General features: G+C 43.6%; 1 protein-coding gene across 14 annotated transcripts in view; it reads right to left on the bottom strand.

The window, feature by feature from the left end:
- Window positions 1-25,389, bottom strand: part of MARCHF8 (membrane associated ring-CH-type finger 8) — a 116,031-nt gene that overhangs the window by 48,632 nt on the left and 42,010 nt on the right. For 8 of the 14 annotated variants that reach the window (XM_036355877.1, XM_036355876.1, XM_036355874.1 and 5 more), the window contains exon 2: window positions 17,543-17,721. The exons of 1 other annotated variant lie outside the window; for it this stretch is intronic. In XM_036355877.1, coding sequence (XP_036211770.1) covers window positions 17,543-17,644 — 102 coding nt within the window. In that variant the 5' untranslated portion in view covers window positions 17,645-17,721. Of the gene's footprint in view, window positions 1-2,080; window positions 2,104-3,191; window positions 3,481-17,542; window positions 17,722-24,741; window positions 24,745-25,389 lie in introns of those variants that run through there. 5 more of the 14 variants (XM_036355879.1, XM_036355885.1, XM_036355887.1 and 2 more) reach the window with 5 other exon arrangements.

Genomic DNA, 25,389 nt, shown 5'->3' with positions numbered 1-25,389 from the left:
AGGACTGCCTGCATCACTCACGCTCCTGCCACAGCTGTCCGGGATTTTTTATTTTACTCCCTATCCTTTTCTCTCATACAGCCTCTGCACGGCGTGGGGTTGGGAATGACTTGAGTCAAACTCTGAATTCTTGGAAATTTTTATTTCCAACAGACCATCAGCTGTTTTCTTTAAATTTGCTGTTGGCATATTTCTGCCAGTTTTTATCCATTAGCTGTTCATATAATTATGTCTAAAAGGATGGATATTTTGAAATCTGGCTTCATTTTGCCACTCTTAAAACAGAAATCACACTACTTAAAACAAAACGAAACGCCCTGATATGGCCACATAAAAAAAGATGACTTTTTGGCCTGACAGATGTCAAAATACTAGCATTACCGGTATACCAAAATGACTACAGTGGATGTTGGTTGTTCTCCCTCCTCCTCAACAGAACACAGACTCTCTTCAGTACTTCCCTCTCCCCAGAGTTACCTTGGATGCTGGCCTCACCCTGCATCCAAGCCTGTGTTTTATGAGTAAGTTGACTGGCTCACTTCTGGCTCATGAGGTGAGATCTGCTGGAGGCATCTGGGATATACCTTCTCCCTTAGAGAGAGCAACAAGCTCCTCTTCCTCTCTTCCTCCATGCACAAGGCTACGTACAGCCCTGAATTCTAACTGACAATGACCTACAACATTAGGTGAAATCTGCCTGGAGATAAAGCGAATCCATGAATGGTAGAGCAGATCAACAGAAAGAACCTGGGTCCTTGAGTATGTCTCTGATATGAAGCCCATCTCTCACTTTAATAAAAAAAAATGTTTTTATTGATTTTAGAGAGAGAGAGAAAGGGAGAGGGAGAGAGAAACCTCGATGTGAGAGAGAAACATTGATCACTGCCTCCTGCATGTACCCTGACCAGGGATCGAATTCACAACCTGGGTATGTGCTCTGACCAGGAACTGAACCAGCAATCTTTTGGTGCACAGGATGACACTCAACCAGTTGACTTTTATCACTCACTTTCATATGGGCTGCCTTTTATATGAGCTAGTAAAGCTCCATTCCCCGGGGGGGGGCGTGCAGGAGACAGCCAATCAATGATTCTCTCTCATCATTGATGTTTCTACCTCTCTCTGTCTCTTCTTTCCTCTCTGAAATCAATAAAAATATAGAGAAAATACCTACAAAAACAAAATTTGCCACATTTATTTTCTATCTCTTCCTGACACACACGTATTTTTCCTTATTATTTTTCTTTTTCTGGATTAACCATTTGAAAATAAGTTGCAGACATATGGATATCACCCCTAAATATTTCTGAATGCATTTTTCTAATAAGGACATTCCTCCATATAACCACAGTGCCATTCTGACATCTAAAAAATTAACCATAATTTTATAATTATCATCTAATTTATAGACAGTATTCAAATTTCCCAATTGTCTCAAAAAGCGTAGTTTATAGCTGCTATTTTTCCTAGCTAGTCCCATCAATGTTTACATATTACATTTGATTCTTATGCCTCTTGGTCTTCTTAAATCTAAAATAGTCTTCCCACATTTTTCTGGGATTTTTTATAATAAAATTTTGTTTTAAAGTGAGAGCTCAAAGTTTAAAATTTTCCTTAAAAATGTATTAGTATTACCTTGAATTTAATAAAGTAAATTTTCAAAGGTATTATGAAAGTTAACTTGGTAAAATATTCTAGTCTCTGTGCCCGTGAGTCAGATGCGGGATGACAGCTGCTCTCAGTGGGCCGGTTTGGGAAGCCCACCAAGGCTAAGAAAGGATGATGGTGACACTCACTGGCCACGAGGCCATGCTGGTAAGCAGAATCCTAGGTCCCAGAGCGAATCTGAAAGAAGACCTCTGCTCTCAGGGAACAGACATCAGTGAGTGTTGGGGTACCATACGAATCAGTTGAGCACGCTGTTCATAATTCGTATGTGATGCTGCTTGTAAGAGCTCATTACACAGCTAATAACACACAAGCTTATGCCTTAGTTAGCCTAAGCCTACCTTAAACCGAAGCGCTGACAGAATATATTAAGACTCCGTACAACTGCAGCCACAACCAGTTAGTTACTTACCTATTACCTGAATGCTGTGAACCCAACGGCAGTCTGCTGTTTAAAAAGACAGGCTTCTGAAATGAGGTAAACTGAGTTTTCATAAGCAAACATGAAAACCGCACCAGGAGGACTGACTGAAAGGGGCAACATTTCACTGCTTATGCAAAAGCGGCAGGAAAGAAGGCTGTAAACTATTCCAAAATACTGCAAGCAGCAAGAGTAACTGTCATGACAAGGTGTGCTTGCTGTCATGCTACGACGTGTCTGTGAGACGCTGACTGCAGACTGTGGCTCCTCGGTGCCCTGGCACACATCTCGTTTTCTTCTCAGACAATTCTTACTGACAATTTTAACTATTCCTGTTCCCAGGGCCTCCTTTCCTGTCTATATGTTGCCAACTTCAAAATTCCATTTTTCTGTCTTTAGCTTAGTTAGATAGATTTCTCTCTCTGGATTCTACACATCTCCAGCTGGACGGACCATCGAGCACCTCACACTTGCCCATCTACGACCAAACTCACCATCTTTCCTGCTAACCTGCCACCCCCCCCCCCACCCGCCCCTGCTGAAGTCAATGATGTCACCCTGTTGTCCAGGCCAGACTTCACCAATCTCTGCCACCACAACTGATCAGCCTCCAGCCCTGTCAGCGAACCCACTTCCTGTCCACCCCCTTGCAACTGCTCACTTCTCGCATCCCCAACACCTCTTTCGTCCAGGTCATCACCAAGAGGACTGCTGCAATCGCCATCTAAGTGGCCTCCTCCCTGACTCCCCTCTCCAAACCCCATGACCTTACCAAAACAGAGCTCCAACTATTAACACCCTGTCCCACACCTTCCTTCACGTCCCAGTGCTCGTAGCGTCAATGTGGTCACTCCTGCCTCCTCTCAGTGCTCCTACCTACGCACTCGAGCATGAGTGTTTTTTCAGTCCTTCAAACATACCACATTCTTGTCTCCCTAGGAATTTTCACCTTGTACTACTTTCTCTGCCCACACACTCTTCTCCTCTATCTTTAGCTAAGTCCTACTTTTTAAGGAGTCATCTTTGACATCTCTTCTTCCAGAAAGCCTTCCTGTCACCATGAGACTGAGTCAGGGGCTCTTCTCTGGACCATGGCACTTACACACTGAGCTGCGCGATTGTCTAGTTTCCCTGCCAGCAGTGCACATAGCAAGAAGCAGGAGGTGGAGGCAAGACGACGAATGTGGAGGCTGGTACAGCAGTAGGGATGATGAGGGCCTGGACTACAGTCGCCATGTGGGAATTTACGGAAGCACATGACCTGGGAGAGATTTAGGAAACACAGAGGGTGTCTCTGCCTTATGCCACATTTATGCTAAATGCCTGACAAAGCACCACCATGAAATGGGTGCTTATTAAATATGGGTTAAAAATTAATAAATTAATAAAGACACAGACGAAGATGCAAGGAAGCAAACAGGAGAACATATGAATCTAGTTCAGTATACACTTCTAAGTGTTGCAGGAATGTAGACACAGAGGGGAGTGGAGCTGGGCGAGGTCACAGGGACATGTGGTTTGAAAAGATAGGGCCCAATGGCTGGCTGAGCAGCCTGTGCAAGCGAGTGAGTGAGAACATAGGAGGGGAGGTTGGGTTTGATACTAATTCTATCACTTGCCAACTACCAACCAGGGAACTCGTCCAGACTTTCTGTGGCTCACCTATAAAACAAAGATGACAATGATAGTGCCTAACTCTGAGTGCTCATATGAGAACCAAATGAATTCGTTCTCATATTTCTAAACCCCTGAGAAGAACAGTGCATTGCACAGAAGAAACATGGTATTAGTATATGCAATGTTAAATTAAATAAAAGAAACTCTGAGTGGTAGCTTCGCCTATTCAGATGCTGTAAAAATGGTCACGTGAAGTGAATAATTAACAACTGCATACCTCCATTTACCAGAAGATGCATTACACACATTTATTGAAAACTGTGAGGAATTTTCATATCTAGATCTTTAGGTAATATGTACAACATATTTTATACATATATATACACTTCCTAGCACACAGGAGAAATTGGAACTGCTGAGCTGCACCAAACAATACACCCCACTCCCATCTCAAAACACATAGAAATACTTGGTAAAATATAGCAAAATAATTTTGAATATATAACCTAACTCAAAAAAAAAAATAGAAAAAAATCCAGGGTCTAAAAGCAAGTAAAAATTTAAAGTTAAAGTATAAAACAAGAAACTAAAACTACAGGAATGAAATTTGAAGTAAATCTAAAACAATCCTCCCATATTTTTCTGTTTTTCATAATAAATAACTTTTTAAAGTGAGGATCTCAAAGTTCAAATTTTCCTCAAAAACCTATTAATATTACCTTGAATTTAATAAAATAATTTTTCAAAGGTATTATCAAAGTTCAGTTAGTAAGATTCTAGTCTCTGTACCTTAATATTCACAGAGGTAAATGAAAAATAAAAACATAATACAAAGACAGAAAATTATGAAAAAAGATTATGAAATAAAAACATGTACAGGGTTATAACAATCTAAAAACGTTTGCACAGTAAAGGAAATTATCAACAAAAAGGCATCCTACTGAACATGAGAAGATATTTGCAAATCACGTATCTAACAAAAGGATACAACTCTTGTAAACATATGTGCACCCAACATAGGAGCAACCACATATATAAAGAAAATCTTGGTGGACATTAAGGGGAGAGATCAATAGCAACACAGTCATAGAAGAGAATTTTAACTCCCCACTGATATCAATAGATAGATCTTCCAGACAAATATCAACAAGGCAACAGTGACCTTAAATGACACAATGGATCAGATGAATTCAATTGATATTTACAGAACATTTCATCCCAATCAGCAGAATATACATTCTTCTTAAGTCTACAATGCAACATTCTCTAGGATAGACCACATGCTAGGACATAAAACAGGTGTTAATAAATACAAGGATACTGAAATCATATCAAACATCTTTTCTGACCACATGTTATGAAACTAGAAAGCAATTATAATAAAAAAAAAACTGGAAAACACTCTAACACAGGGAAGCTAAATAAATGAATGGATTAATAATGAGAACAAACGGGGGGATAAGGACACATATATAATACCTTAATCAATTTTAAAAAAAGAAAAAAATAATGAGACCAAGCAGTGGACTGGTGGCTTGCTTAGAGCTTCAAGCAGGGTGCTAAAAGCCAAAAGATAGTGCCTGACAGTGGTTAACACCTAACAGGAAGTCCAGAATTGGCAGACAGACGGAAGAGTGGGGTCCTAAGCCAGTTCCCATGGGGCACTTAAACTTGGCTAAAGGGAATGACACTGCATTTATTTATTTTTTTGCACTTTTTTCTTCCTGTTTTTCTTCTCCCTTTTCCTTTTTAATTTTTCTCTTTCCTTTCTTTCCCCCCTTTTTAAAATTGATCTTGCTTATCTATCTGCTTTACTGATTTGTTATTATTCTAGTCTCTTGTTTTGTTCATATATCTAATTTCCTCTTCCCTGCTCCTACTCAATTTCCCTTTCTCTTTTCTTTTTTTTTTTTAACCACTCAATGTTTTTATTTTTTTCTCTCTTCTCTTTTGCTTCTCCTAATTTCTTAACTTGTTTCACTTCCTAAATTTAGGGCTATCTGCTCTCTCCTCTATTCTCTTTTCTAGCTTTTTTTCTTCTTTCCTGTCTTCTCATGTATTTTCTCCCTCCTTTATTCTAAACTGTGGTCCTTCCCCTATTCCACTAATTCCTTAATGTTATTTTCTTTACTTAAGCTCTGCATCTACAGATTCTGACCCCCCCCTTTTTTTTCTGGGTGTTTTTTTGTTTGTGCTTTTTGTTTTGTTTGTTTGTTTTGTTGTGTTTTCTTCCCATATTCTTTTTTTCTTATTTTTCTATCATTCTTGCTCTCTTTTCTCTTTCCAAATTCTCATCTCTCTGGTGGTCACTTTAGCTGGGGCTATAGGGGTCTTATGGACATTCGTGTTCTGCTCCTCCTGTGTTGTGTCCTGTCTTGTTGTATTTTGTGCTATTCAGTCAGCACCTTCACAATGGCTGGCACGACATGGTAGGGAGCGAGTCACATAATCAGACACCCTGAGAGGAGACTCAATCCATGAATGGGACTAACATTCAAGACCCAATTACATTAGGAGACCACAAGTATCTCAAGCAGGGGGCCTCCCTAGAACACCTAGCACAGTAGACATTGAGAGACTGCACCACTGGGTCCCCCAAAACATCTACTACATAAGGCCAACCCAAAAAATCTGGGAGGCAGAGAAGTATGATCTAATACATAGCAACAAATACAAAGAACAGCAAAAATGGGAAGATAAAGAAACAACCCCCAAATGAAAGGAAAGGAGGAATCACCAGAAAAGGAACTAAATGAAATGAAGGCAAGTAATTTGTCAGAAAAAGAATTCAGAGTAATGGTTATAGGGATGCTCAAACTTCTGAATGAGAATTACATGCAATTAAATGAGAATTGTAAAACCTGAATGAGAAATACACCAACATGAGTAAGCATCAAGAGGAAACAAAGAATGGCATGGTTGCAATAAAGAACACCATGGAAGGTTTTAACAGTAGACTAGAAGCTGAGGACCCAATCAGCAAGTTAGAAGACAGAAAAAAATATCCAAGCAGAGCATCAACTGGAAAAAAATATAAAAAGCAAGAGGAGCTTTGAAATAACATGAAACAAAACAATATCTGTATAATAGGGGTGCCAGAAGGAGAGGAAGCTGAGCAAGGAATAGAAAACCTGTTTGAAGGAATTATGACAGAACTTCCCTGACGTTGGGAAGGAAACAGTCACACAAGTCCAGGAAGCACAGAGTCCCAATCAAGATGAACCCAAAAAGACCGACACCAAGACACATCATAATTAAACTGGCAAAGGTAAAAGACAAAAAAAGAATTTTAAAGGCTGCTAGAGAGAGACAGAAAGTGACCACAAGGGATATCCTATTAGACTAGCAAATGATTTCTCAACAGAAACACATCAGGCCAGAAAGGGAATGGCATGAAGTATACAAAGTGATGCAAAGCAAGGGTCTGAATCCAAGAATAGTATACCCAGCAAGGCTATCATTTAAAATTGAAAGTCAGAGAACCTGGAGAGAGAACCTGGCTGGAGAACCTGGCTAGAACCTGGCGAGAGAACCTGGCTAGGCTGCTGATCAACTGAACGCTGCCTCCATGTCATTCCTTCTTTGCTGACTCTGTCCACACCTTTGGGAACCCCTGGACCTGCTGGGGCTGGACCCCAACAAGGAGGGATCATTGGAGGGCACAACACTTGAGCTGAGTTTTGATAATTAATTAGAAGTTAGATGAAGGGGATGCTAAGGGAATCCTCTGTGTGAAGTCCCATACATATGAAGAAGAAGGGAAATTTGGGGTATTTGCCTATTGAATCCATTCTTATCTTCCCACTAGTGGCCTGGTGCATGAAAGCTGTGCACGGGGTGGGGGTGGGGGGGTGGGGGGAGGTTCCCTCAGCCCAGCCTGCACCCTCTCCAATCAGACATCCCTCTCGAAATCTGGGACTGCTGGCTTCTAACCACTTACCTGCCTGCCTGCCTGATTGCCCCTAACTGCCTGTGCCTGCCTGCCTGATCACTCCTAACTGCCCTCTCCTGCCGGCCAGATCTCGCTCCAACTGCTCTCCCCTGTCAGCCTGTTCTTGCCCCCAACTGCCTCTGCCTGCCTCATCGCCCCTACCTACCTTCCCTTGCTGGCCTGATCTCACCCCTAACTGCCCTCCCCTGCCTGCCTGATCTCATCCACAGCTGCCTTCCCCTACTGCCCTGGTTTTCCCCAACTGCCTTCCTCTGCCAGCCTAATCTTGCCCCCAATGGCCCTCCCCTGCTGGCCTGATTGCCCCTAACTGCATCTGCCTGCCTCATTGCCCCTAACTGCCCTCCTCTGCCAGCCTGATCTCACCCCCAACTGCCCTCCCCTGCTCGCCTGATCTTGCCCCCCGCTGCCATCCCCTGCCAGCCTTAGCACCCTAACTGATTCTGCCTTGGCCCCCACCACCATGGCTTTGTCCGAAGGAAGTCTGGAAGATAGCCAGTCAACCCAGTCTAATTAGCATATTGCACTTTTATTAGTATAGGTAGATTATATAGGATAGGGTTGCTTAAATGAGGAGGAAAAGCCTTTTTCAGTAGGAGATGCTCTTGGCAGACAAAAACACATAATCCCTATATCTGGACTGATAGCCAGCCATATGCATTATACTGCCAAAGTGGTCATTAAAAAATTGAATTGCGTCCTAACCAGTTTCGTTCAGCAGATAGAGCGTCGGCCTGCGGACTCAAGGGTCCCAGGTTCAATTCCAGTCAAGGGCATGTACCTTGGTTGAGGGCACATCCCCAGTGGGGAGTGTGCAGGAGGCAGCTGATCGATGTTTCTCTCTCACTGATGTTTCTAACTCTCTATCCCTCTCCCTTCCTCTCTGTAAAAAAATCAATAAAATATATTTTAAAAATAAATAAATAAATAAATAAATAAATAAAAAAAATTGAAAGTGATATCAGGAGCTTCACAGACAAAAAAAAGGCCAAGGCAGTTTATTACCACCAAACCAGTAATGCAAGAAATGCTAAAGGATTTGCTGTAAAAAGAAGAACTATAAAGGGAGAAAGGAACTCAGGCATAAAGAATAAAAATGGCAACAAAAATGTACCTATCAATAATAACCTTACACGTAAATGGATTAAATGCTCCAATCAAAAGACACAGGTTAGCTGTATAGATAAGAAAACATGACCCATATATATGGTGTCTATAAGAGACGCACCTCAGAACAAAGGACTTACACAGGTTGAAAGTAAAGGGATAAAAAAATAATTTCAAGCAAATAGAAATGAAAAATAAGTTGGGGTAACAATATTAATTTCTGACAAAATGGACCTCAAAGTGAAGGCCTTAACAAGAGATAAGGAAGGCCACTTCATAATACTAAAGGGATCGATACAACAAGAGGCTATAACTCTGGTAAACATATATGCACCAAATACAGGAGAATCCAAATATATAAAAAAAACTTCTGGAGGATATCAAGGGACAGATCGACAACAATACAATCATAGTAGGGGACTTTAATACCCCACTGATATTACTAAAGAAATCTTCTAGACAAAAAAATCAATAAGGAAACAGCAATCCTAAATGACACTAGATCAGACGGAACTAACTGACATCTTCAGAACATTTCACCCCAAAGCTGTGGAATATACAATCTTCTCAAGTGCAAGAAATTTGGACATTTTCAAAGATAGACCACATGTAAGAACACAATCTAAGTCTCTACAAATTCAAGAAGATTGAAATCTTATCAAGCATCTTCTCAGACAATAATGGCTAAAATCAGAAATCAGCTACAATAAAAACGCTCAAAGCCAATTAAATACATGGAGGATAAATATCATGCTATTAAATAATGAATGGGATACCAAAGAGATCAAAGAAGAAATTTTAAAAACCTGGAAACAAATGAAAATGAACACAAAACAATCCAAAATCTATAGGATGAAAGGGCGAGGACTACGCCCTCCACCTTGCCCCAGGGTAAGGGCTATGCCCTCCATCTTACCTTGGCCATGTGCTCAGCAAGGCTTCTTCCCGGAAGCCAAGCCACTGCTGGCCACGCCCAGGATTTCTCTGGACTGGCCAATGATAGTCAAGCATCTTCTCAGACAATAAGTGCACGCCATCACTATGACCACATCCTGTGTAATGAGACACAGACTCGCGCCTGGCCAATCGGCAGGGCCCACAGTCCTTTCTCCTCCCCTTACCCCAACCCCCTATAAAACCTCTCTCCACACAGAGTTTGCCCCTCTCTGCCACCTGCTGCTGTGCCAGTAAGGGGGGGCAGGGGAGCCAAACCTAGGTTTGAAATAAATGACTCTTTGCTTTTGCATCGGACTCGCTGGCTCCCTGTGGGTTCTTGGGAATCTTGAAATCTGGGCACAACATAGGACACAGTGAAAGCAGTCCTGAGAGGGCAGTTCATAGCACTACAGGCCCACCTCAAAAAACAAGAAAAACTGGTAGTAAGTTTTCTAACACTAATTCTTTCACATTCTTAAAGAACTAGAAAGAGAACAACAAGAAAAGCCCAGAGTAAGTAGAAGAAATGATAAAGATCAGAGTGGAAATAAATGACATAGAAACCAAAAAAACACCACACACAAAAAAAGATCAATAAATCCAAGGGCTGGTTCTTTGAAAGGATAAACAAGATGGATGGCCCTCTAATCAGACTCACCAGAAAACAAAGAAAGAGGACCCAAATAAACAAAATCAGAAATGAAAGAGGTGAAGTACCAACTGACCCCACAGAAATACGATCATAAAAAAATACTATCAACGACTTTATTCCCAACAAACGGACAACCTGGATGAAATGGGCATATTCCTAGATAAATACAACCTTCCAAAACTCAATCAGGAAGAAAAAGAAAACCTGAGTAGGCCAATAATTACTGATGAAATTGAAGCAGTAATAGAAAAAAAGCAAAACAAAAAAACTCCCAGCTAACAAAAGCCCTGGTCAAGATGGTTTCACAGGGGACTTTTACCAAATATTCAAAGAAGAACTAATACCTATCTGCCGGAGACTAATTCCAGCATGACAGCAGGGCTGCATCTGGGAATAGCTAAAGGCATTTCCCCAAACCTGAAAAGGGATTATTGCTTGGCTGCAGGACAGCTAAAAGGCATCTTAATCTACATGTTATTGCCTCCTACTGGCTAAACACCTGAACAGCTGTAGGCTAATTTCCCCATTCTGATAATGCTTCTGTATACCCTTTGAAGTGTATATCTCTCCCTCGCCTCAGGACAAATTGTGTTAATAAAAAGCATGGGGTCCTGGGACGAGGAGACCCACCTTAGACCTTAAGACCTTAGAACTTGGATCTTAGCTCCTTTAGCTAAGCTCCTCTGACCCCCAATGCCTTTCAAAGTTATGCTTGTCTCTGGACTCGTTTCTAATCTATGCACAGCCTTCTCCAGATTTCCTGAACCTTTCTTGATGCTGGGACAAGAACCCCGGCACCTATCCTCCTCAAACAATCCCAAAAATTCAAGAGGAAGGCACACTTCAAAACTCTTTCTATGAGGCAAGTATTACCCTAATTCCAAAACCAGATAAAGACACAACAAAGAAAGAGAACTACAGGCTAATATCCTTGATGAAAATAGATGCTAAAATTCTCAACAAAATTTCAGCAAACTGGATCTAGCAATACATTAAAAAGATTATAAACCATGACCAAGTGAGATTTGTTCTGGGGATGCAAGGCTGGTACAATATTCACAAATCAATAAATGTGCTACAGCACATAAACAGATTCAAGATAAAAATCATGATCATTTCAATTGTTGCAGAAAAAGCATTAGACAAAATCCAACACCCATTTTTTATAAAACTCTCAGAAAAGTGGTAATAGAGTGATCATATCTCAACATAATAAAAGCCATATATGACACCTATAGTAAGCATTATACTCAGTGGTCAAAAACTAAAACCATTTCCCGTAAGAACAGGAACAGGGATGCCCTCTTTCACCACTCTTGTTCAACATAGTACTGGAAGTTCTAGCCATAATGATCAGACAGGAAGAAGAAATAAAAGGCATCCAAATTGGAAAGGAGGAAGTAAAACTCTCATTATTCGCAGATAACATGATATTATACATAAAAAACCCTAAAAACTCCATCAAAAAGCTACTAGATTTAAAAAATGAATTTGGAAACGTAGCAGGATACAAAATTAACACGCAAAAATTCATAGCATTTTTATACACCAATAATGAACTCTCAGAAAGAAACCAAAAAACAATCCCATTTACCATTGCAACAAAAAAATTAAGATACTTAGGAATAAATAAACTTAAACAAGGAGGTAAAAGATCTGTACTCTGGAAACTACAGGACGTTGAATAAAGAGACAGAAGAATATATAAACAAGTGGAAGAATTATGCTACTTCATGGATTTGGTAGAATCAATATCATTAAAATGTCCATACTACCCAAAGCAATCTACAGATTCAATGCAGTCCCTATTAAAATACCAACAGCATATTTCACAGGCCTAGAACAAACGCTCCAAAAATTTATATGGAACCAAAAAATACCCCAAATAGCTGCAGCAATCTTGAGAAAGAATAACAAAGTTGGAGGAATCACAATACCAGATACCAAGTTATACAAAACCTCTGTGTTCACAACAACCTGGTAACTGGCACAAGAACAGGCATATAGATGAATGGAACAGAACAGAGAACCCAGAAATCGACCCAAGCCACTATGCTCAATTAATATTTGATAAAGGAGGCCAGAGCATACATTGAAGCAGAGACAGATTCCTCAATAAATGGTATTTGGAAAATTGGACAGATACATGCAAAAACATGAAACTAGACCACCAACTTACTCCATACACAAGAATAAACTCAAAATGTATAAAAGACTTAAGTGTAAGATGTGAAACCATAAAAGTCCTAGAAGAAACCATAGGCACAAAATCTCAGACATTTCTCATAACAATATGTTTACCTAGGACAACAGGTTTATTTTATACCTAAGGAGAAAATAAACAAATGGGACATTAAAATAAAAAGCTTCTGCTCTGCAAAAGAAACTATTAACAAAATAACAAGAGAGACACTACATGGGAGAACATATTTGCCAATGATACATCCAATAAGGGGTTAATCTCCAAACTATATAAGGAACTCATACAACGTAACAAAAGGAAGATACTCCAATTAAAAATGGGCAAAGGACCTAAATAATTTAGACACTTCTCCAAAGTGGACATACAGAAAGCCAAATGACATATGAAAAAATGCTCAAAGTCACTGATCTGAGGATGCAAATCAAAACAATGGGGAGGTATCACCTCAGAATGGCTACCATCAACAAATCAACAAATAAGTGTTGGCAAGGTTGTGGAGAAAAGGGAACCCTAGCACACTGCTGGTGGGAATGCAGACTGGTGCAGCCGTTATGGAAAACAGTATGAAGTTTTCTCAAAAAAATTAAAAATGGAACTTCCATTTGACCCAGTGATCCCACTTCTAGAAACCTGAAACACTCATCAGAAAGAATATATGCACCCCTATGTTCATAGCAGCACAATTTACAATAGCTAAGAATTGGAAATAGCCTATATGTTCATCAGTAGATGAGTGGATAAAAAAACTGTGGTACATTCACACAATGGAATACTACACAGCAATAAAAAAGAAAGACCTCTTACTATTTGCAACAGCATGAATGGACCTGCAGGGTATTATGCTGAGCGAAATAAGCCAGTCAGAGAAAGATAAATATCACATGATCTCACTCATATGTGGAACCTAATGAACTAAATAAACTGATGAACAAAAGTAGACCCTGAGACATAGAAGCATGAACAGACTGTTGAACCTCAGAAAAAAGGCAGGGGAGGATGGGTGAGAAGAGATCAACTAATGAACTTGAAAGGGCGAGGGCTATGCCCTCCATCTTGCCCTGGATCCTCCATTTTTGGGCAGCAGCCATTAGCCATGTGCTCAGCAAGGGGCTTCTTCCCAGAAGCCCAAGCCTCTGCTAGCCACACCTAGGATTTCTTTAAACTAACCAATGATTATCAAGGGAAGTGCGCGCCATAGACACAACCACATCCTGTGTAACAAGATCCCGACTTGCGCCTGGCCAATCGACAGGGCCCACAGTCCTCTCTCCTCCCCTTACTCCAACCCCCCTATAAAACCCCTCTCCCCACAGAGCTCTCTCTCTCTGCCTCCTGCCGCTGCATCGGCAAGTGTGGTGGACGGGGAGCTCGAGCTAGCTTGAATAAAGACTCTTTGCTTTTGCATCGGACTCGGCGCTCCCTGGTGGATCTTTGGGGGATCTTGAAATCTGGGCATAACAGAACTTACATGCATATACACATAACCCGTGGACACAGACAACAAGAGTGGTGAGGGCTGGTGGTGGGGAGCGAGAGGAGGATAGGCTGGAATAGGTTATTGGGGAAAAAGAGGACCTATGTAATACTTTCAACAATAAAAAGACAGAGAGACCAAAAAAACAATACAAAAGGTCAACAAAACCAAGAGCTGGTTCTTTGAAAGGATAAACAAGATTGGTGAACCTCTAGCTAGGCTCAACAATGAGCAAAGAGAGAGGACCTAAATAAACAAAATCAGAAATGAAAGAGGTGACATAACAACTGATCCCACAGAAATACAAAGGATTATGAAAAAATACTATGAACAACTCTATTACAACAAAATGGACAACCTAGATGAAATGGACATATTCTTAGAAAAATACAAGCTCCCAAAACTCAATCAGGAGGAATCAAAAACCCTGAATAAGCCATTAACTACCAAAGAAATTGAAGCAGTGATCAAAAATCTCCCAGCAAACAAAAGCCCTGGTCCTGACGGCTTTACAGGGGAGTTCTACCAAGCATTCAAAGAACTAAAACCTATCCTCCTTAGACTATTCCAAAATATTCAAGAGGAAGGCACACTTCCAAGCTCTTTCTAGGAAGACAGCATTACCCTAATTCCAAAACCAGATAAAAACCGGACAAAAAAAAGAGAACTACAGGCCATAATCCTTGATGAACATAGATGCTAAAATTCTCAACAAAATTCTAGCAAATCGGATTCAGCATTACATTAGAAAGATCATACACCATGACCAAGTGGGATTTATTCCAGGAATGCAAGGATGGTACAATATCCGCAAATCACTAAACGTGATACATCACATAAACAAATTGAGAGACAAAAATCACATAATCATATCAATCGATGCAGAAAAAGCATTTGACAAAATCCAACACCATTTCTTGATAAAAACTCTCATCAAAGTGGGACTAGAGGGATCATACCTCAACATAATAAATGCATTATATGACAAACCTACAGCCAACATCATACTCAATGGGCAAAAACTAAACTCATTTACCCAAGAACGGGAACAAGACAGGGATGCTCACTTTCACCACTCCTGTTCGATATAGTACTGGAAGTGCTAGCCACAGCGACCAGACAAGAAGAAGAAATAAAAGGCATCCAAATTGGAAAAGAAAAAATAAAACTGTCCTTATTCACATATGACATGATACTATACATAGAAAACCCTAAAGACTCCATCAAAAAACTACTAGACCTAATAAATTAATTCAGCAATGTAGCAGGATACAAAATTAATGCCCAGAAATCTATGGCCTTTTTATACACCAATAATGAACTCATAGAAAGCAAAACTAAAAAAAAAAAAATCCCATTTACCATTGCACCCAAAAAATTAAAATACCTAGGAGTAAACTTAATGAAGGAGGTAAAAGACCTGTACTCGGAAAACTACAGGACATTGAAAAAAGAGATAGAAGAAGACATAAACAAATGGAAGAATATCCCATGGTCATGGATTGCTAGAATCAACATCATTAAAATGTCCATACCACCCAAAGCAATCTACAGATTCAATGCAATCCCCATTAAAATACCAACGGCATATTTCAAAGATCTAGAACAAACTCTCCAAAAATTCACCTGGAATAAAAAAGACCCCAAATAACCACAGCAATCCTGTGAAAGAAGAACAAAGTTGGAGGGATCACAATACCAGATATTAAGCTATATTACCAACCCACAGTTCTCAAAACTGCTTGGTACTGGCCCAAGGACATACAGACCAATGGAACAGAACAGGGAACCCAAAAATAGACCCAAGCCATTATGCTCAATTAATATTTGACAAAGGAGGCAAGAGCATACAATGGAGCCAAGACAGTCTCTTCAATAAATGGTGCTGGGAAATTTGGTCAGATACATGCACAAATGAAACTGGACTACCAACTTGCACCATACACAAAAACAAACTCAAAATGACTAAAGGACTTAAATGTAAGACGGGAAACCATAAAAACCCTATGAGACTCCATAGGCAGCAAAATAGCAGACATGTGTCTTAGCAATATCTTTAACCGACACAGCTCCTAGGGCAGTGGTTCTCAACCTTGGCTGCACATTAGAATCACCTGGGAATCTTTTTAAAATCCTGATTTCTGGGCCTCATCCTCTGGAAATTCTGTTTCTTTGTTATGGGGTGGGGCCACAACATTAGTAACAAAGAAACAGAATTTCTGGAGGATGAGGCCCAGAAATCAGGATTTTAAAAATATTCCCAGGTGATTCGAATGTGCAGCCATGGTTGAGAACCACTGTCCTAGGGCAATGGAGACTAAGGAGAAAATAAACAAATGGGACTACATCAAAATAAAAAGCTTCTGCACAGCAAAAGAAACCATCAACAAAACAACAAGAAAGCCCACTGCATGGGAGAACATATTTGCCAATAATATTTCAAATAGGGGTTTAATCTCCAAAATTTACAGAGAACTCATACAACTTAACAGAAGGAAGATAAACAATCCAATAAAAAAATGGGCAAAGGACTTAAACAGACACTTTTTGAAAGACGACAGATAGAAGGCCAAGAGACATATGAAAACATGCTCAAAGTTACTAATCACCCGAGAGATGCAAATCAAAACAACAAGGTACCATCTCACACCTGTCAGAATGGCTGTCATCAACAAACGACAAGAGCTGGCAAAAAAGGAACCCTCGTGCACTGCTGGTGGGAATGCAGACTGGTGCAGCCACTGTGAAAGACAGTATGGAGTTTCCTCAAAAAGTTAAAAATGGAACTCCCATTCGACCCAGTAATCCCACTTCCAGGACTATATCCCAAGAAACCAGAAACACCAATCGGAAAGGATATATGTACCCCTATGTTCATAGCAGCACAATTTACAACAGCTAAGATTTGGAAACAGCCTAAGTGCCCATCAGCAGATGAGTGGATTAAAAAACTGGTACATCTACACAATGGAATACTACGCTGCTATAAAAAAGAAGGAACTTTTAACATTTGCAACAACATGGATGGAACTGGAGAACATTATGCTAAGCGAAATAAGCCAGTCAGAGAAAGATAAATATCACATGATCTCACTCATATGTGGGATATAATGATCAACATAATTTGATGAACAAAAATAGATCCAGAGACAAATGGCAGGGGAGGGTGGAGGGGTGAGAGAGCAACCAAAGGACTTGCATGCATGCATATTAGCATAACCAATGGACACAGACACTGGGGCGGTAGGGGCTTGCCCAGGGTGGGAATGGCTGGGAGGGGGGGGGGGCAATTGGGGTAAAAGGAGACAAATGTAAAACTTTAGACAATAAATAAAAAAATTTTTTTTAAAAGTATATAAAAAATATTATCTGATAAGGAATAACAACAATAACAAAGACAATTTCTAAGCACAACCTGGGTTTTTTAGTATCACCAGAGAAAATATTCATCTTCAGATTTTACCATTGTAGATAACATTTAATGAAAACAACAAAACTAAGGAAACTAAAATTACCTGCTCTTCCCTCTCCTTTTCTTTGGTCTTACTTCTGTAGACTCTAGAACAGGTGGCATCCTGAGAAGGAATGGCAGACAGTGGATGCAGTGGCATGCTCATCCCAGCCTCCTGTCTGGTCGTCTTCTTTACAGAAGAGAGTCTCCAGTGGTAGAGGCATTTTGGGCCATGGACCTAAGCTGAGAGAGAGAAAACAGATATAACTGAGCGAAAACACTTTTAGTACACTGGATAACTCCTGTCTCATTAAAAAATTTTTTTTATTAATCTTTATTGTTAACAGTATTACAGATGTTCTCTTTTTCCCCCACATTGACCCCCTTCACCCTGCTCCCACCCCCTCCCCAGGCCTTCACTGCACTATTGTCTGTGACCATGGGATATGCATATATGCATATTAGTTCTCTGGTTAATCTATTCCTGCCCACCCCCTTCCCTTTGAAATACGTCAGTCTGTTGCAAGCTTTAATGTCTCTGGATTTATTCTGTTCATCAGTTTATTTTGTTCATTAGATTCCACATGTAAGTGAGATCATGTGATGCTTGTCTTTCTCTGACTAGCTTATTTCATTTAGCATAATACTCTCCAGGTCCCTCCAAGTTGTCTCAAAGAGTAAGAGATCCTTCTTTTTACAGCTGCATAGTATTCCACTGTGTAAATGTATCACAGCTATATTATCCATTCCTGTACTGATGGGCACTTGGGCTGTTTCCAGATCTTAACTATCTACACTAATAAAAGACAAACATGCAAATTGAGCATACTTTCGCTACGCCTTAAGCCACGTCCACCAGCCAATCAGAGCGACTATATGCAAATTAACCCAACCAAGATGGAGACTGGCAGCCACGGAGCTGGAGCAAGCAGGAGGCTTGGTTGCCCCAATGATGGAGGAAGCCAAGCTTCCTGCCTGCTGCAGGCAGCTCTGAGCTCCACTCAAAGCAACAAAGTTTCAATTATAGAAGGTAAATAAATCCCAGAATAAAAAAAAAAAGAAAAAAAGGAGAGGCTGGGAGCTTCCATCGCCGGGGGGCTTGGCCAGCCTGAAAACGGCCCTCAGCCCCTCACCCAGACTGGCCAGGCACCCCAGTGGGGACCCCCCCCCACCCTAAAGGGGATGTGGCCAGCCTGAAAACAGCCATCAGCCCCTCACCCAGGCTGGCCAAACCTCCATAGGGTAAGGGTCCCCACTTGGGAGGGGGGGGCCTTGACCAGCCTACAAAGAGCCATCAGCCCCTCACCCAGGCTGGCCAGGCACCCCAGTGGGGACCACCACCCTGAAGGGGGTGTGACCAGCCTGCAAACACCCATCAGCTCCTCACCCAGGCTGGCCAGGCACCCAAGCGGGACCCCCACCCTGATTTGAGACACCCTTCAGGGCAAACCAGCTGGCCCCCACCCATGCACCAGGCCTCTATCCTATATAGTAAAAGGGTAATATGCAAACTGACCCTAACAGCAGAAAGACTGGGAATGACTAGTCACTATGACACATACTGACAACCAGGGGGCAGATGCTCAATGCAGGAGCTGTCCCCGGGTGGTCAGTGCACTCCCACAGCAGGAGCTCTGCTCAGCCACAAGCCAGGCTGATGGTTGCCAGTACAGCAGTGGTGGTGGGAGCCTCTCCCGCCTCCTCAGCAGCACTAAGGATGTCCGAATGCAGTGTAGGCCTGCTCCCCGCTGGCAAGTGGACATCCCCTGAGGGCTCCCAGGCTGTCAGAGGAATGTCTGACTGCCAGCTTGGGCCCAATCCCCCAGGGAGCGGGCCTAAGTCAGCAGGTGGACATCCTCTGAGGGGTCCCAGACTGCAAGAGGGAATAGGCTGGGCTGAGGGGCCCCCCCGAGTGCGCAAAGTTTTGTGCACCGGGCCTCTAGTCCTATGTAATAAAAGCCTAATATGCTAAGTGTCTGGTTGGTCCAATCAGCCATTCAACCAATCAAAGTGTAATATACTAACGATATGCTAAGGCCACTCAACCACTCACTATGATGTGCACTGACCACCAAGGGGCAGACAGTCGACCAGTCGCTATGATGTGCACTGACCCGCAGGGGCAGATGCTCCAATCGGTAGGTTAGCTTGCTGCTGGGGTCCAGCCAATCGGGACTGAGTAAGATGGGCTGGACACACCCTGGAGCCCTGCCACAGTCCCACCCTGGCTGGCCAATCTCCTGCATCCCTTCCTGGCCCCAAACATGCACCTGTGGGGTCCCTTGACCTGGCCTGCACCCCCTCAGAATCCAGGACCCCTCGGGGAATGTCGTAGAGCTAGTTTCGGCCTGATGGTGGAATGACCAGTAGCTATGATGCACACTGACCACCAGGGGGCAAACACTCAACTCAGAAGCTGCCTCCTGGTGGTCAGTGCATTCCCACAGGAGGAGTGCCACTCAGCCAGAAGCCAGGCTCACAGCTGGCAAGCAGTGGTGGCGGGAGCTCTCCCACCTCTGCGGCAGCACTAAGGATGTCCGAGGTGAGCGGGCCTAAGCCATCAGCCAGACACCCCCTGAGGGCTCCTGGACTGCAAGAAGGCACAGGCCGGGCTGTGGGACCCCCACCCCCCGAGTACACGAATTTCGTACACTGGGCCTCTAGTCCTATATAATAAAACCCTAATGTGCAAATCGAACGAACAGCGGAATGACTGGTCACTATGACACGCACTGACCACCAGGGGGCAGACGCTCAGCGTAGGAGCTGCCCCCTGGTGGTCAGTGCACTCCCACAGGGGAAGTGCCACTCAGGCAGAAGCCAGCTGACAGCTGGAGAGTGCAGCAGTGGTGGCAGGAGCTTCTCCCGCCTCTGTGGCAGCACTAAGGACCCCTCAGGGAATGTCCACCTGCCGGCTTAGGCAGACATCCCCAAGGGGTCCCGGACTGTGAGAGGGCGCAGGCTGGGCTGAGGGCCACCCCCCCACCAGTGCATAAATGTCATGCACTGGGCCTCTAGTTGTAAATAATGCTGTTATGAACATAGTGGTGCATATATTCTTTCTGATTGACGTTTCAGGATTCTTATATATATTCCTAGAAGTGGGATCACTGAGTTAAATGGCAGTTCTATTTTTAATTTTTTTAGGAACTCCACTTTTTTAGGAAAACTCAACTGTTTTCCATATGGTTGTACCAGTCTGCATTCCCACCAACAGTGTATTAGGGTTTCTTTCTCTACACATCATTTTTTTTAATCTAAAATAAATTTAAGATATCTACGATCCATACATAACCTTCTAAAAGCGTATACTCTCTAAACTAGTTGTTGGCAAAATTTTCCTGTAAATGGCCAGATATTTTAGTTGTAACAAATCTGGCCCATAATACCTAAAATATTTAGCATCATGAGCCAGATTTGTTACAACTACTCAATTCTGCCATTGTAGCATGAAAGCACCCATATCAAGTATGTAAATGAATGAAAATGGTTATGTTCCAACAAAAGTTTACTTACAAAAACAGATGGTGGACTAGATTTGACTCATGTGCCTGTAGTTTACTAACCCCTGCTCTAAAGGGTTTCCCAGGGAAGATGAAGGTCACCATGGACATTCCTGGGACCATAAAAAGGCTGCCTTTAGGCAAAATAATAGTGCCCGAATAAGCTATATTCAACGATTCTAGGCACCCCAGTTTCTTTTTCTAGTTTTCTCCTATATTCCTCCAACGTGTCTAGTAATTGGAATGTGTGTTTTTTCTCTCTCTCTCTATTCCCCCAGCCCCACTAAGACCTATCAAACACTGTTTACAAAACCAATTAAATATAAAATATCCAAATTATCCATAAGGTTTAAGATAGTCATTTTTCATGCTATTATAATTTTTTTAAAGAACTTCAACATTTTTAAAATATATATTAATTGTATTATTTTTACTAGAGGCCCAGTGCATGAATTCGTGCACTGGTGGGGTCCCTCGGCCTGGCCAGCGATGGGGGCCAATCAGGGCCATCTCACCCAGTCCCAATCAGTGCCGGCTAGCCGGGGAGGGACTGCAGGAGGTTGGCTGGCTGGCTGGAGAGGGACCGCGGGAGGGCTCCAGGGTGTATCCGGCCCTCTCACCCAGTCCCAATTGGCTGGACCCCAGCAGCAAGCTAACCTACCGGTTGGAGCGTCTGCCCCTGGTGTTCAGTGCATGTCATAGCAACTGGTCGAGTGGTTGACTGAACAGTTGACCCATTGGTTGGACATTTACCATATTATGCTTTTCTTATATAGGATTGATTTTAGAGAAGAAGGGAGAAGGAGAGAGAGAAACATCAATGATGAGAGAGAATCATTGATTGCATGCCTCTTACACGCCCCCTACTGGGGATCTAGTCTGCAACCCAGGCATGTGCCCTTGATTGGAATTGAACCCAGGACCCTTCAGTATGCAGGCGGATGCTCTATTCACTGAGCCCTACCAGCTAGGGCCATGGTGTTCTAATTTTAACAAAGGATAGAAGTCTTGAACCAAAAGAATGCATCTCTAATTTGGGGATTTTCATTTGTTAACCATGTACTGGGCTATGGGATGGTAGGCAGGGAGAGTAAACAGGGACTGGCAGCCCTAAAGTTGCATTTGATGAGCAGCCATTTTTATTCCACTTCTCCCAAAACTGCTCTGAATAAAGGGTAGGTGTTTGCAAGGCTGCTCCCACTTCCAAGAATATTGCTCACTCAGCTGAAGAAGAAAAGGACTCAAAAAAATTGATTTCCTTCATAAGACTCTGATTAACAAGCAATTGGAAAGAATAAGAAACTGAAAGTGGTCAACACATATGGGAAAATGAGCTAAAAGAACATTCTGTTTTTACAAGTCTAGATATATAATAGGTGGGACACCGCTGATAACCAACAAAACAGGAAAATAGAATAGATGATGTTAGTGTCTAGATCAGCGGTTCTCAACCTGTGGGTCGCCACCCCTTTGGGGGTCGAATGACCCTTTCACAGGAGTCGCCTAAGACCATCGGAAAACACATACATAATTACATATTGTTTTTGTGATTAATCACTATGCTTTAATTATGTTGAATTTGTAACAATGAAAATACATCCTGCATATCATATATTTACATTACGATTCATAACAGTAGCAAAATTACAGTTATGAAGTAGCAACAAAAATAATTTTATGGCTGGGGTCACCACAACATGAGGAACTGTATTAAAGGGTCGCGGCATTAGGAAGGTTGAGAACCACTGGTCTAGATATTATTATCCTATCTAATAAAAGAGAAACATGGTAATTAGCTGTATGTCCGCTACTCTTCCCATTGGCTAATCAGGGCGATATGCAAATTAACTGCCAGCCAAGATGGCGGCCAGCAGCCAGGCTACTGACACAAACAGGAGGCTTGCTTGCTTCAGTGATGGAGGACTCCAATGTTCACTGCCTGGCGCTGCTGGGCTCTGAGCTGCTAAGAAACACTGTTACAAATATAGAAGCTAAACAAAACCCCAGAAACCTGTTTTCAGTCAGCCGGGATCTCAGAGCTGGAGTCCCAACAAAGTTTCAAATACAGAAAGTAAACAAAGCCAGAAACCTGCTTTCAGCAGCGAGGTCTCACAGCTAAAGCCAGCTCTCAGCTCCAGTGACAGCCATAAATCCAAGAATTAAAAAAAAAAAGGAAAAAAGGAGCGGTTGGGAGCTTCAGTCACCCGCCAGCCTGCAAACGGCCCTCAGCCCCTCACCCAGACTGTCCAGGCACCCCAGTAGGGACCCCCACCATGAAGAGGGTGTGACCAGATGCAAACAGCCATCATCCCCTCATCCAGGCTGGCCAGGCACCCAAGCGGGACCCCCACCCTGATCTAGGACACCCTTCAGGACAAACCAGCCAGCCCCACCCATGCACCAGGCCTCTATCCTATATAGTAAAAGGGTAATATGCCTCCCAGCACCGGGATCAGCGGAGCCAAGAGGCGTCCTGGCCCCTGGAGCAGCGTGACAGGGGGCAGCGCCCAAACCCCCTGATCGCCCTGCGGCTCCATGTGTGACAGGGGGCGGGGCCACAACCTCCCTATCCACCCTGCTCTGTTCGTGACAGGGGAAGGCGCCCCAACCCCCTGATCAGCCCTGGTCTGTGTTTGATAGGGGGGAGCTCCCCAAACCCCTGGTCAGCCCTGCTCTGTGCATGACCAGGGGGAGCTCCCCAACCCCCTGATTGGCCCTGCTCTGTGCGTGACAGAGGAGAGCTCCCAAACCCCTGATAGGCCCTGCTCTGTGTGTGACAGGGGCGAGCTCCCCAATCCCCTGATCGGCCCTGCTCTGTGTGTGACAGGGTGCGGAGCCCCAACCCCCCTGATGGGCCCTGCTCTGTGCATGACAGGGGGGAGCTCCCCAATTCCCTGATTGGCCCTGCTCTATGCGTGACAGGGGTGGCAGCACAACCCCCTGATCCGCCCTGCTCTGTGCGTGACAGGGGGTGGTGCCACAACCTCCCCATCGACCCTGCCTTGAGTGTGACAGGGGGCTGTGCCCCAACCCCCCAAACGACCCTACCCTGAGCGTGACTGAGGGTGGCATCGCAACCTCCCGATCCGCTCTGCTCTGTGCATGACAGGGGGTGGCGCCCCAACTCCCCAATCGGCCCTGCTCTGAGCCCGACCAGGGGCTGCGGGACAGGCACCTAGAGATTGGGCCTGCCCTCTGCCACTCGGGAGTGGGCCTAAGCCAGCAGGTCGTTATCTCCTGAGGGGTCCCAGACTGTGAGAGGGCACAAGTAGGGCTGAGGGACACGTTCCCCCCCCCCTGCCCCGCCAGTGCACAAATTTTTGTGCACCAGGCCTCTAGTCCTATATAATAAAAGGCTAATATGCAAATTATTCCCTCAGGAATTCAATCAACCGTGAGTTCGACCACTTGCTATGATGTGCACTGACCACCAGGGGGCAGCACGGAACAAAGGAAGGCCCCATCCAGAATCTGGCAGTTGGGGAAGGAGAAGGCAGGCCCCGGCTGGCAGCCAGCAGCCGGGGGAAGGAAGACCCTGATTGGCCCTGATTGCCAGCCAGGCTTAGGGACCCTACCCATGCACGAATTTGGTGCACCAGGCCTCTAGTAAATAAAATCAAAGCATTGTCCGTCCAAGAGGATTAACACACCTCCCCCTCCAGTACAACACACCTCCCCCTCCAGTACAACACACCTCCCCCTCCAGTACAACATACCTCCCCCTCCAGTACAACACACCTCCCCTTCCAGTACAACACACCTTCTCCTCCAGTACAGGACTGTGTGTGGGAGAGGGGGGCAGGGAGCAGGGGGAGAGAAGGACAGGCGCAATAAATTCACAATGGTGCAGGAGGAGGTGCTTGACCCTAGAGGTAAGTCTGTGGTAGGCAGTTAGACAGAAGTGAGCAGAGCAAGGACTATGGGCCAGGAACAGGTCACCAGGGTGGGACCTCACTCCCAGAGTGACCTTTCCTCCCTAGCATATAGCAGGTCAAGGGGTTTGGACTCCCCTGACCTTTCCTCCCTAAAGATAACATCTGGCTCAAGTTGTATTTCAGCTCCAGACTGAAATAAGCAACAAAACCAGCCTCAGGTCCAGCTGCTTTGAATAATGATCCCCTGCCCTGGTGCCACCAATCAATCAGTGGAGACCACAATCCTGAAAGGACACACCTGGAAAACTGCTGAATCTGCTACTGAGATCTTCCCCTGGGATCTCCCCTAAAATCTCCACCCTAAAACTCTAGGACGGAGGACCCAGAGCACTCCCTCCTCGGGGCACACCCATGCCGTTCCCCTCTCCCTCCCTCTCCCTCCCACCCTGCCCCAGGCATGTTACCATTTGGCTTCCTCACTCCCAAGCTCCAAGGGCCTTTCCTTTACCTCTATAACTGGTTTCCTAAACCCA

The sequence above is a fragment of the Myotis myotis genome, unplaced genomic scaffold (assembly GCF_014108235.1).
Source record: "Myotis myotis isolate mMyoMyo1 unplaced genomic scaffold, mMyoMyo1.p scaffold_m19_p_24, whole genome shotgun sequence".
Classification (NCBI taxonomy): domain Eukaryota; kingdom Metazoa; phylum Chordata; class Mammalia; order Chiroptera; family Vespertilionidae; genus Myotis; species Myotis myotis.
The sequence above is the reverse complement of the archived record's forward strand: the minus strand, read 5'-3'. Positions and strand labels throughout refer to the sequence as shown.